At 34.2% G+C, this 14,265-nt stretch overlaps 2 protein-coding genes across 2 annotated transcripts in view; one reads left to right on the top strand and one right to left on the bottom strand.

Moving 5' to 3' along the window:
* Zip99C (Zinc transporter Zip99C) overlaps positions 1-12,588 on the bottom strand; it is a 109,246-nt gene extending 96,658 nt beyond the window's left edge. Inside the window, exon 1 of the mRNA XM_069834165.1 lies at positions 12,021-12,588. Coding sequence (XP_069690266.1) covers positions 12,021-12,279 — 259 coding nt within the window. The 5' untranslated portion in view covers positions 12,280-12,588. The remainder of the gene's footprint in view (positions 1-12,020) is intronic.
* Positions 1-14,265, top strand: part of FipoQ (F-box/LRR-repeat protein FipoQ) — a 140,287-nt gene that overhangs the window by 51,945 nt on the left and 74,077 nt on the right. The window lies entirely within an intron of this gene.

The raw sequence follows: 14,265 nt of genomic DNA, 5'->3' as shown, positions 1-14,265 counted from the left end.
AAGGTCTTCAGGGAATTCCTTGAAAAATATACTCAACATACAATCCCGGATGAGTCAACACTTAGGAAGACGTATGCTCCATCCATCTACGATGAGACAATACAGAAGATAAGAGATGAAATTAAAGATAGTTCAATTTGGGTTTCCATTGATGAGACTCCCGACAAAGAAGGTAGACTTGTTGGTAATGTAGTTATCGGTTTGTTAAGTGAACAATATTCTGAACGAATTCTTTTACATTGTGATGTTCTAGAAAAGTGCAATAACAAAACTATAGTTAAACTGCTCAACGAAGCTATGGGTATCCTGTGGCCAAAGGGTATTATGTACGATAATGTGTTATTCTTTATTAGCGATGCTGCCCCTTATATGGTCAAAGCTGGACAAGCATTATCTGTTGTATATCCTAAATTGACTCATTTTACTTGTGTGGCGCATGCATTTCATCGTGTGGCAGAAGTGGTCAGAGACAATTTCCCTAAAGTAGATTTGTTGATTTCATCAGTGAAAAAAGTATTTCTCAAAGCTCCCAGTAGAGTTAACGTGTTGAAAGAAATGTACCCTGAAATTCCATTGCCACCAAAGCCAATTTTAACTAGATGGGGTACATGGCTAGAAGCAGTTGAATATTATGCCGAACATATAGACTCTATTAACAATGTTCTCCTTGCATTGGACTCTGAAGATGCAGTCTCAATTGATACTGCGAAAACAGTTACCTGTGACATAAGTGTGAAGAATGACTTAGCTCACATTCAGCATACATTTTCATGCATCATAAAAACGCTCAAAAGTCTCCAAAATAGGCACCTTTCACTATCTGAAAGTTTTGAAATTATAAATAGTACTGTGGAACAACTGAATCGTGGTAGAGGTAAAGTTGCAGATGCAGTAAGAGCTAAGGTGGACACTGTACTTTCAAAAAACCCTGGATATGAAGAACTACAAAAGGTTGTTGCTGTGATGAGTGGTGAATCAACAGTGAAGATTAACTTGGACTTATCCCCAGCAGACATTGTGAAATTGAATTATGTACCAGTTACTTCTTGTGACGTCGAACGCTCTTTTAGTCAGTATAAATCTATCCTCAGAGACAATAGAAGAAGATTCACTTTTCAGCACTTGAAAGAAATGTTTGTAACCTATTGTTATGGTAACAGACAATAAAAATTGTGTTTTGTTGAAACTACATTGGAAGATAAGGTACGTCCATTATATTTTTTGTTTAGTTTGATTAAAATGTACCAATATTTAACGTACATAGTCATTTTTTTATAATTTTAAGTCCATATTTAATTCCATATTTTGGTAAAAATCCATATTTAATTCCATATTTTGGTAAAAATAACTACATATATATTTACATATTTCATATATTTTTAGTCCATATAAATCCGTTCCCTGGTTATAACTTATAAATGATGCATGAAGAAGAAATTATGTCATGGCCTCCTTGCTACAAAATATACGACGATCAGATAGCTTAATCATGGCAACAGAATTAATCTATGAGGCTGTGATCGGAAACGAGAATGACAAAATTGAAACTTGGGCAGCCTCACGTTCCCGTTCCCGGGCTCCAGCAAGCATCTCGTTAATTGTGAATACCCACATATATATATATATATATATATATACTTTAACAATTTTTCCGTTCTCGTTCTCGTACTTGTTCTCATTTCCGGTTTATTGTGAATCAGCCTTTACATTTGAGACTACTGAAAGGGACGTTGTGGTAACGACCGGCCCATTATTAAGGCTGGTCCACAATAAACCGAGAATGGAAACGAGAACGGAAATATTGTTAAAATAAATGTATTTAAATGTGAGCATTCACAATTAACTTTCACGTTCCCGTTCCCGGACTCCGGCAAATTTCTCGTCAATTGTGAATGCTCACATTTAAATAAATTTATTTTTAACAATATTTCCGTTCTCGTTTCCGGTTTATTGTGAACCAGCCTTTACTTTACTCGATGCTGCTCGGTGTACTTTTTAGCGGGACACAGAAAAGTCGTAATATCTTAATTATGCTGTAGTCATGACTGATCTCGTGAACTGCTATCGGCAAGCAAGTGAAGAGAACATTTACACTATGGAACTAAGAGTTCTGTACACGATGTTTGCGTGATGTACCATCGAAAAAAAATCCCAACAAGAATTTTATTATAAAATAGGCTACCAGAATTGCACAATACCACGCAAATCTGTGGCTTACTTGTCGGGACAGGTTCCCTCACGAGACATGAAATCATAGTGCGCAATCTGTGTGCTTAAAATCTGTCTATTTTTTTTTTTTCATGTAGAGAACGCTGAAAGATACGTTAACGACTTAATAACTGAGAAATTACAGAAGAGAAAAGTAAAGGCTATTTTATGTAGGACGATACAACGCACACGTCCAAATTTTTAAAGAATGAGATTACGAAGTCATTCGACTACAGTAAGTTATGATTAGTGAATAGAGGATTGTTGCCAATTCAACTCTCAGATTCAAATTCGTTACAATTTATATTTATGTAAGAAACTACGTGTAAATGAAAGTATGCTAGAAGATTTTAAAATAGGGTAAACAAAGTTTTTCCCCGATTATAAACAGCACTGAAAAACTACGCTAGATACAGGTTCGTGGTTTTCAGTAAATGATATCTCAGCTTACCAAGTTTTCATGTATACACTTCAATATGCGCCCCATTTGTTTCCCGGAGAACATCTAATCGATACCAGATTTCATGCCATGTCTCTCGCCAATATCTCGTTTCTCAGACTCCCAAAACCAAACATTGTAGCCCTATCTGTTCAATTTTGCACAGATGTCTACAGTTCATCACGTACAAAGTGCAAATCATGCAAGTTTTGTTACCAGACGACCGTCCCCGAAGTGCTGCATTTGCTGCGGATATTCTGGAAGGAACTGAGCGACACAATGATTGTCTAAAGCAAGTCCGTTTTTCTCTGAAGAGACAATCTAGACACTTCCAGAAATGTCAACAGATAAAATGTTAGGATTTGGGGAGTCGAAAAATTGAGATTTTGACGAAAACATGACATGAACTCGGGTTTCGATCTGACGTTCTTCAGGCAACGAACGGAGCCTGTTGAGACGTATCCATAAAAACTTGGTAAGTTGATGTATCATTTGTTGAAAACCGCGTCCCTATATCTAGCGTAGCTTTTCAGTAATAAATATTTATAGTCAGGGAAAGACATTATTTCTGTTTAAATGTTAACAATTACCAGACAAGAAGTTGACTGTCCTGCTGGAAATATGTTTATAAGATATAAGGAGGCAAGAACGTAGCCTAATGTCTTCATAATTCAATTGTAAGTTTAGGCACTTTATTGTATGGCTGTTGTGTCCGAAAAACCAATTAGCACTTTATCGGGCAACAAGGTGCACAAGGCATGGACGCTGCTGCTAGGTACACTGACGTTTAAAAATACTTGACCCCTACTAATCGATAATGATCGATAATTCGTTCATGTAAGTGTGGCGTTTTTTGTTATTACTTCTATGAATAGATGGCGAAGATAACAGTCAGTGTCGCCAATAGTACATAAATATATTATAGCATAATAAAATTCAAAATTTCATCCACTTCTAATTACTGTAAAAAAATACTAGATTTAGCGGGAAGCCGCTGATACCGTCAATAATTAGAATAATTTATACTTAATCTACATCAACACTTTTCCAAACACTTTTTTACTCGTCCTAATAATAGAGTCACCTATTGAGAACTAGTTTTTAGCGGAACTATTTCAAATTTTGTCAATTTGTTACCATATATCTTTGGTTCTGACTTATCCCGTGGTTAGAAAGTTCGCTTACACGATCAGAAAATTGAGGCGTTAAGAGCACAAGTGAATCAAGTCCACTTTGGTCAACTGAGAGATATTTCGTCTGTACATACCTTAGATGAGCCTACTTTCAGAGCATAAAAGAATCATGTCCTCACAATCTTTGTAATGGTGCAGATTTTTAAAATCACACTCACCTTTGGGTAATTAACTATACATAAAGACTTAAAATCTAATTTTCTGAAAAGATTATTTTTGTGACTTGATTCCCTTGTGCTCTGAACGCCCCAATTCTGGGTCCGATATCTTTGAACGCTAATGTACATAAAAAGAGATACCTTAATTTCTTATAGAGAATGAAACAAAAGAACAAAATCGTTGAAAAGTCTATTCTGGTCTAACAATTCTATACTAAAATGTTATTCAGCTGATAGATAAAATATTCAATAATTGAGCCGTTGAGAGCAGAAGTGGTGTAAATCAAAAATGGATAAAGAGGTTTAAAGTAAAAATTCTGTAAAATACAGCGCAACAAGCCAATGTACTAATGGTAGGAATGATCATGATTTTAAAATCAAACGTAGGAAACAGAAACCGGATGTAGCTAAATTCTCATTTTTAAATAGAATTATAAATGATTGGAATGACCTACCTGCAGTGGTCTTTGAGGGCTGTCCTTCCTTAAGGAGATTCAAGAATAACTTAAAAAGTTGTGTATAAAGTGCAAATTAAAATTAAGGTGACATTTAACATTTAATTTCTTTAAGATGACATGTATTTATTTAGCCTGACGAATTACTCCCTTGGTTTGAATTGTAAGTTATTTAAAAATAGCGTGTAAGAGGGCCTTAGACTAGAAATATTTAGCTTAAATGTAGTTCTGTTTATAAGTATGCATAAGGGTGTAATTATCTGTCTTATTTGAACTGTTGTATCAGTGAAGCGAGGCGAGTCAGTGAAGTTATGGTTTTACAGTGTCAGTGAAATGTGTTACAGAGTGTCAGTGAAATGTGTCCTAAAGTGTCAGTGAAATGCGTCATAGTACCACTACAGTGTGTGAGATGAGAGTAAAGTGAGAGACTACTGAAACTTATGTAGGGCCTATACATATGTAATTATTGTGTTAAATTGTATTGTGTATTCTTATTGTGAGCGACAATGTATAAATTAGACCTTAGAGTAGCTCAGTCTTTTTAAAGTTTCTCACATCAATAGGGCTGCAAATTCGGTGACAGTTGTAGTGAACAAAGTGACTGTGAGACAGATTTTATGGGAGTATTTCGATTTTTCTCCATGTATTGTGGGTCCCTATCACCACGGCATGCCGCGTCCTCAGGTTGCGGATCGAGGAGACGGCCTCCAGATATGGAGGGTAGCTGTGAATATATTGAATAAGCAGTCGCGGACAGCCAATGAGGGGTGGTCCTCCAGCTTGGGGGCTGGGCGAAGGGCTAACAACCCATTACCGTAAAAAACAGCTTGTTACGAATCCTTCAAATAAGCCTCGGAATGGGATAATATTAAAATGGATTTGAGGGAGGTGGGATATGATGGTAGAGAATGGATTAATCTTGCTCAGGATAGGGACCAATGGCGGGCTTATATGAGGGCGGCAATGAACCTCCGGGTTCCTTAAAAGCCAGTAAGTAAGTATTCTTACTGTATTGTGTATATAATTGTATTGTGTATTGTAATTTTATTGTGTATACCATTGCCACCGGGTGCTTGCCCACTTGCAGTGTAAATAAATACTTACCAAAGCAGCAATTAATATTCAATTTATTTAAACTATTAGTAGTCAGTGAATAGCATGAAGGACATATTAATTGCTACTTTGCGCTGTATTTTACAGAATTTATACTTTAAGCCTCATTATCCAATTTTGACTTACACCACTTCTGCTTTGAACGGCTCAATTATAATATCAAACATTGAAATAAAAAGCGCAAAACTTAAAAACATAAAAACACAATTTAAATACTGTAAAGAGAAAGAAAAGAAAACAATCACTTTAAAATTGTTGTCAGGTAATGACAAGACTGTATTTTGGTATAACTGCGAAGCGTAGCTATCTTACAATTCATTCAACAGAAGTGAAATTTTAATTGGCAATTATGGCATTCACAATGTTATAAAATTAGGAACTTACAAGACAATGATTATCATCATATTGTGGGGGGGGGGAGCCTAGCCATCTTTTTAGTAAACAACTACACTGACCCCAGCTAGGCGCATCTTCATCCACACCAGACCACAGCCATGGTTTGCTGTGTATTCTGGTTTTTTTGCAGATAAACCCACTTCTCTTAGGCCAGCCCTCTTCAGTCACCACACTTCGCTAACTGGTGATCGGGAAATGCTATGAATATGGTAATGGAATAGAGAGCGGTCAGAATGGTGTTTATGCCTATCATGGGGAAACGTGAGAATCCCAAGAAAACTTCAACTGCGATCTTGTCCGTCACAAGTATCACTATGGATTTTTCAATTACCAGTAAAATCCCCATGCCTGACCGAGACTCACCTGTATACCAGGCTTAAGGTTTAGCTAGGCCACACAGACACTGCAGCAACAAAGACAAAGGTTAGAAATAGGATAAATTAAGCTGTGTAACAGTAAATAAAACGTCCACTATATCGCCACACAGATTATTATATACTAAACCAGCAGAAAAATGTAAACTTGTGGAAACAGATTCGGTATATTTAAAAACAGCTGAAGCCAGGACATATTAAATTATTCATTGTAGGTGATCACTGATCATATTATGATTGTAAGTAAAATAACCTACTAAAATAATAAAAAAAATATTATGATTGTAATAATTATGACAGGAATATAACGTTTCCTGCTACACTTGCCGATGAAATTCAAAATATGCCATTATCATTTAGAGCGAAAATGTGGGCATTTAATGCCCATACTCTCCGAATAAATTTATTTCTAATTACGGAGCATGACAGAATTATCTGTCCAATTGAGTGGTTCAGTGCCAGAGTTGCCTAAACCACAATTTTTTTAGCCGCAGATTTCTGCACAAAATGACTATAAATTAACATTTTTATGTGTGCCAAAGTAGATGTACTAGATGAATATTAGATTATAGTAAATGAGAAATAATTTCAAATTGAGAGGATATAATTTAAAAAAAACGAGGTCTAAGTTTAGACTTCAATAACTTTTTTGAGTGTAATTGTGGCTTAGGCAACTCTGGCACTGAGTTACTCAATTATTATTTTAGGGAGTAGAAGAAAGTGCTGTAAGTAGCTATATGGAATAACTATTACACGCATGGAACATGAATAATACTACTACCTTTCTTTTCTTTTTACACAGGATTCGAAAACGTGCATGACCTTCAAATTTCGAAATTCATATTTTATTGCTACATCTATCATCTATACAAAATAAAGATGAGACCTCGCAATTTCTAAAGAATTGCTTACCTGGCAAGGAGACTGCTACTGAGCTCACATCGAAACCTTCCTTAAATTTTACGCACAAATATAATAGAAAATTGTTGCCCGTACTAACTGTATTGATTAGACAATTTGCTTAGAATCACAGTCTAGTAATTATATACAGTCACGAATCTCGAGTTGTTGAGGGTACTAGGAACAACAGACTGTGCCAGTACTATTTCGCATTGTCTGTTATGAGGCGATAGTAGCGATCCTAGTGGTTAGCAACTATGTATGGATGCATATTCCCTACGTATTGAGCTTCGTGACTATATATACTAGACTGTGTTAGAATCTTGCATTAAAGAAACAATGGCGTATGTATTGTGAGAGTCGTTGGGCGTGATTTCCCTTCGCCAGATGAATGAGCAAGGGCCAAGGGCTAACTAAATTTTTCGATAATACTTTATTAGAGCTTCAATTTCGCAACTTTACAGTTAGTATGAGCTGCAATATTTTTCATTTATCAATCTGCTATGGAGATTTACTATGTGCGCTGTTTGGGATCGTTAACAATTCCTTTTTCAGCTTCATATCGCTACAGCGATTAATTAAACTTTAAAATGTTTAGAAAATAATATCCATAGTAGGCCTATACATAACTGAAACTTTCATTAATCTAGTTAATACTGTAATAATATAGTAAATTGCCATGAGTGATACCTGTATATGACGAAACTGATCACGTCATGCAATCGTAACTCTAACTGAAAATGTCCATTTTTTCTTACCCTCCATTCTTCTCTATTCATGGCTCTCTTCTCTTATCTCTCCTCCTTCTTCTCTATGTTTCTTTATTTCTACTTACTCTACGTACAACTAAACTCTGTATACTTTTATTGTACTTTTTATTGCTTCACTGTGGACGCACCAGTTTCAATCCTAGAACCTTTTGGTTACTAGGCGAATGTTTTTTATCTAAGAGATCACTCAGAAAAAGATCGATTAAATGTAACTGATACATAACATTTTAACAACAGAAGGCGTCCGCGTCCAATCATGTAATCGCATCGCCATCTATTGTCATTTATTATAGACTGTCTTAATATATGAATTCAGCTGGATACTTGCAGCCATGGAAGCTTTTAAGTAGTGTTTTTTATATAACTGAACCAAATAAAGAGTTACAAAACAGAAACTATAACGGGATTCGTTTAAAACTACTGTGATGTGCACGTGTTTCACCCATGAACCAAGGTACAGTAAAGTCTTCTGCGAATTTTAACATTTTGCCTTCATTTGTTGTGAAATTGCAGACAAGACATGGTTCGATTCCATAATCCCTCTTGTAGACTTACTTCTAAGATAGTTTTATTACAATGAGCGGATGAAGGGGTGTCTAAAAAATAGTGTACGACACACAGGTCAAAAAGTATATTATTTTGTTAGTAGGTTCGTTCCCTGGGTAATTTGCTAGGAGACGTCGTTGCATATAGACCACGGTTAAACGAAGTATTTTCCCTGGACCAAAAATACAAGATGCGTTGCTCGTTTCACCTTATTATGAATAAGTGTCGGGGAAAGTGTCTTATTTTAGGTTATAATACAGAACTTGTTCAATATTTAATAAGATTTTTAGGATTAGTGTAAAACTGACCTATGTGCAACGATGTCTCCTAGCAAATTACCGTTCCCTGAAATCACAGACATGACGCTTCCCCTCTACTTCAGATTTGTGCATTTATAAGTATGGCCTATATTTTTCCATGCACAATGAGAGAATCTTACTTTCACTCGGCCTATTGTTTAGTTCGCAAACATCCCTGCTCACAAAATAAAATGTCATTTTTAACATTTGTGTCGTAGGCCTACATAATTATTTTCAACCTGATTCTCACAATGCAATCTTAACAAAAAATTAATACTTTTCCATAGCAACTATCAATAGACAGTTAACACCAAAATTTCTATTCACAGTAGAACTTACGCACAAAAGAACAATGCCACTGGAACTGTTTAAGCATGTTTTAACTTAGGTCTACTCTGATAGATGTTCATATACTTATAATACAAGACAAGAAATAAAAAAAAAACGCTTCTTCTTTCATATTTTGCAGTTAATGTCAAATTTTTATCTCGTGTTTACGTTACGCTTGCTTCAGTTTGATCAACAACTAGCTACATAATATTGTGCAGCAGTTAAAATTAACGTTACAAACCAAAACAACATGCAAGCGGACGTATCTGACTTGCGAGATAATTTTTTGCATAATTCTCCAGAATAAAGTAGAGTATCGTTATTCCGAACCAAGACCTATTCGGATTACAAGATTTTCGGATTAACCGAAATATTTCCTGTAATGCAATGCATGCTATTCACGAGCGCTGAGATACGGTGGTGGGAGTACTCTGTTGCTATTTTTAGAACCAGAACCAAGAGGTTCACTTCATTACGACAACAGAAAATTACTGATTTTATGAGCATGACAAATGTGTAAATTATGTACGAAAACACTAATTTTAAGTACCCTTGAATGTGCTATTTTCATAATTTTTTAGCGAAAAAGAAATTGAGTGAATTTATATAATTTTTCCTTTTCGCTACTTTGTACTATTACAATAAATTTGGTTTTTTCTTAAAATAATTTTGTTCGGATTAATCAGATTTTCGGATTAGCGTAGTTCAGGTTAACAAGACTATTGTAATACGATAATGTTTAATGTACTGTACATACACCAAAGTATAAATAAACTTGATAGTGCTTGAAAGTAAAGCACGAATTCTGTTGAGGAATTTATAGACATTTAAATTAATGCACCAATATAATAGCTAAATACTATTAACTTATAATCCATGTTCAATTTTGAATGAGAGCTTCCGACACATTTTTCTTGATGTCCATGCGGCCATCATCACGGAACAAATTTAATCCTCAAGTATATCAACAATAGAGTCCATGTCCGTTGTTGATATTGGATATTGTTCTTTTCTTTTGTCAACAAATGAATGCAGCCGTGTATTTAAAACAAGAAATAAATGTAATCCATGTTATTACTATAACCAAACTTCATTAAATTTTTAGAACAATTTTTTAAGGGCGAAATAATGTTGCATCAGGGCATTACAAATTTAATGTTTAAACTTACTTCGGAACGACTTCAGAATATCGCGTAAGTACATACGTCGTTATTGCATTATTTAATTACGGTATTTATTTTTTGTGCAAGGAGCATCTCTCTTTTTATGTATTTATTTATCTACCCTTGTACTATCAATAAAAACATGTTTTTAATTATTTTTAATTTGCACAGTCTTTGTACGCGGTATTCTAAAGTACCGTATAGCGCTTACTTCCGCACAAATCCTAATTAATCACATGGTGCCACATTAATAGCAATTGTAATTGTAATTTATCACGCCCTTTTCTTTGTTTTCCTTCTTTAAAATTTAATATCTATGTTTACATATGTATATTAATTTTTTGAGGATATACCGAGTCCGTAAAGGCTACCCTCAATGGGGGGAGGGAGGCGCGTCAATATTATTATTATTATTATTATTATTATTATTATTATTATTATTATTATTATTAGTTGGAAAGCAGTATCATTATATTGTTGATCATTGCGTGAATGAATTTCTGGCCAACTTGTCACAATTCCAGCAACTTCGACGAAACCTTCTTTGAATTGTTAACGGCAAATTGAATATTTTCTCATTCACGTAACAAAATAAGTTATTACATGTTTTTAAAAACAGACATAATTATATGGAAGGCATAACAAAAGCTTAAACTAACCTAACCTGTCACAGATTCGTATATGCAACGCATAGCGTCAGTGTACATTAGTGTGAAACTTTCGTAATGTCACATAAATTATGTTGGTATGACTGAGGAAACAGCTTATGACAGCTGAAGGTGCGTAAGCGGAGTACGAAGGGAACCAACTCAGCGCTAGTTTAGCCTTTGGAAATAAAATTCTAAGGTTCCTGTCTGTTCAAATGGTCTTGCTGCCGATTTTGATCTTTTTTGTGTTTTATATTTAAGTTGATAATTTGTAATTCAGATGTTATTTATAGATGTTTTATGTATACCTATCTGTAAGTTATATACAAATATGGAACCTGCATAAAAATGAGTCACATATGCTGAAAGAAATTTTCTGTTGCTCTCCCCATTCACTACAGGTTGGAGAAAATAGTTTCGTATCATTAAATAATTATTAATAGGTCATCGTTGCAGTAGTCAGCTAAATCGTTAGTCGCGCATCATGAACATAAAATAACCAGACCTTTACTTAGACATCTGGGAAAATGGAAATGAAACTTTGATACTCATTTCACCTCTCGCGTTCTTTAACACAGGTGGATGAGAACTAAAGACGGTTGTGATGAACATACAAGTTTAAATCTGTGTCACTGGATGTGACGTCTCAAAAAAAGTTAAAAACAACAACGATCATTGCAGTGCCAATAGATAAGTTTTACGCTAAAATTATAAAGAGGTTAGAATGTTCAGGACATTGAATAATTGAATAAAATCTCAGAATGGCAATTATACAATGATCCCATCGTTAATAAAAAACCACTATCATATAAATTTATTTAATTCACTGCAGCCAAACATTATCTCGTATAGTGAAATATGGTTTACAACTTGACAGGTCAAAGTTTGTTTTAAAAAACACTCACCTTTGTCACTGACTAAACTGTTTATAAACTTAATTAGCCCCACTTACTAGCAAGTCACATTTACTTGCACAAGTCAGTGTAATGTACGGTACAGAAACACATTCCTAAGAAAAATGCAACTTACCTCCAGTTTTGAGGTTAGCTCCTTCTTCAATGGGTATAACAAGCAATGGAAATATGCCACTAAGACCAATTAATGTTGATCCCATCACTGAAAAGACCCAAGGATGGTATTCGAATGTCGATAATAATGATATTACTGGAATCCATGAATCAGGAATATAATGGGTCATGAATGTCTTATAGACACCCCATGTCCCATCACTGGTATCGTTTCTTTGAAACTGGCAGTCAACAGAAGACATGGTACCTAGTGTGCACATATTTTAACACACGTAATACGATTTTTTTTCCAAAACACCGAGAAAAAATTATCACAGTTTATCCACTTATTATGGTTACATTCAATACACAGCTTTTCAAAAGACACGTTTTATGTTAAATTAAATGCTAAAATGATGTAGATAAAACACTCAATACAAATACTCTCTATCACTTCAAGTGGATTTTATTTAATGAACGAGTAAAATAGATATCAACGCAATTTCCTAATCTTTGTTTTGACACAAACCACTTGCACTCACGGGTGCAGAGCAGTTTGCTTATGGACTGAACAGAATTACGGAACATTGGCTTGGCAGTACTCTACACATCGTGGGTACAGTGTTATCCAAAATGAAATTCTGATACAAACAAAAATCTAGTTACAACTAACTCTACAACGTAAATAACCCCAAATTCACTGCAAGTGAACTTGGTGTACTTTAAATTATCACATTGGTAGCCATGTCGAGCGCCATAAATTTAGCTGTAACTTATTGTAGTGAGTGTACACAAACTGCCGCTAGATGTCATAGCAATGCAGAGCACTGTCTGTAGAGCACTGGTGAGAATTCGAATCGAACAATTTATGACGCAGTTATAAAATAAGTGGAATGTAGCATTTCGAATAACCATAGTCGGATTTCGTGGAGGACGTGGCTTAACCCCCCCCCCCCTCCCTTGAACTTACACTAGTAGTTTTGGCATATATTTTTTATATATTGTTGATTTAATCTATGATAACAACAACAACAACAATAATAATAATAATAATAATAATAATTATTATTATTATTATTATTATTATTATTATTATTATTATTATTATTATTATTATTATTATTATTAAATCCATTCCTTTATTAGGTATATGATTTATTTATTTCTTGAATCGTATTCCTTACATTCAACAATGTGCTCCTTTCCCATTATTAATACAAGTCGGGTTTAATTCACATACCAGCCTCTGTATTTATTACCTTCTTAAATTTGGGTTATTCTTCAGCTCAAAAAATCAATTAAGTAGGCCCGTCCTACTTATATTTTTTCAGTTTAAATTAGAAGAGTTGAGTTTGCCCAGTGTTGAGTAAGCCTGTGTCAATAAATATTGTGTTTGTTTTAATTTAATGTGATATTATCTATGTGATGTCAGTTATGGTAAATTAACCTACTTTGTCCTTTTGATTGGTGTATTAAAATAATTTAATAAATTGTTAATATGTGTTAATATGCAAAGCTTAGTTATTTTGTTACTGTACTGGTATATTTTCAGTAGACCTATTTCAACTTTTAAGAATTGGTAATGATCTGATATTTCAGATTTTTATAAGATGAAACATATCACAAACTTTCTTCAAAAGGTTTCAAAAGCACAATATGAGAACAAAAGCGCCGCTACTTCTATTACAACTATCCATTGTCACAATTCGATAAACAGCACTGTTCATTTCCTAAAATTTATTTGGAGCAATATCACTGGCTAGAATATAGCAAAAAAAAAACGATGCAGTATTCTGCTAGATGTTTGCCAAATATTCAAATTAGCCTAAATCTTTTTCTTCCGAGAATATATTCTTCAAATATGGTTTGAGAAATTGAGGAAAAAATAAAGAAAAGCTTGATAAACATGAAAAAAGTAAGATCCACTCAGCATGCATGGAAAAATATACTTAAATGCCTAAATCTGAAAGAGAGGGAAAATGACATGTCTATAATTTCGAGTGCACCTAAAGATTAAATAGAAAGAAATATATAATATTTGATAATTTTTGACATTATTATGCTTCTTGGAAGACAAATTTGTCATTAAGAGGACATGATGAAACAAAAGAGTCAAAGAATAGGCGTAATTTTTTTTTAATTTTCTGAGGTTTTTGCCCACTATGATACCTAATTACTTTAAAGAAAGGTTTAATAAAAACATTGCATTCTGTAGTATCTCTTTCCATTTGTTATGTTGATGACGAATTCATGAAAGATCTGAAATT

The sequence above is a fragment of the Periplaneta americana genome, chromosome 1, assembly GCF_040183065.1.
Source record: "Periplaneta americana isolate PAMFEO1 chromosome 1, P.americana_PAMFEO1_priV1, whole genome shotgun sequence".
Classification (NCBI taxonomy): domain Eukaryota; kingdom Metazoa; phylum Arthropoda; class Insecta; order Blattodea; family Blattidae; genus Periplaneta; species Periplaneta americana.
Note: the sequence above shows the minus strand (reverse complement) of the source record. Positions and strands in the feature narration are given on the sequence as shown.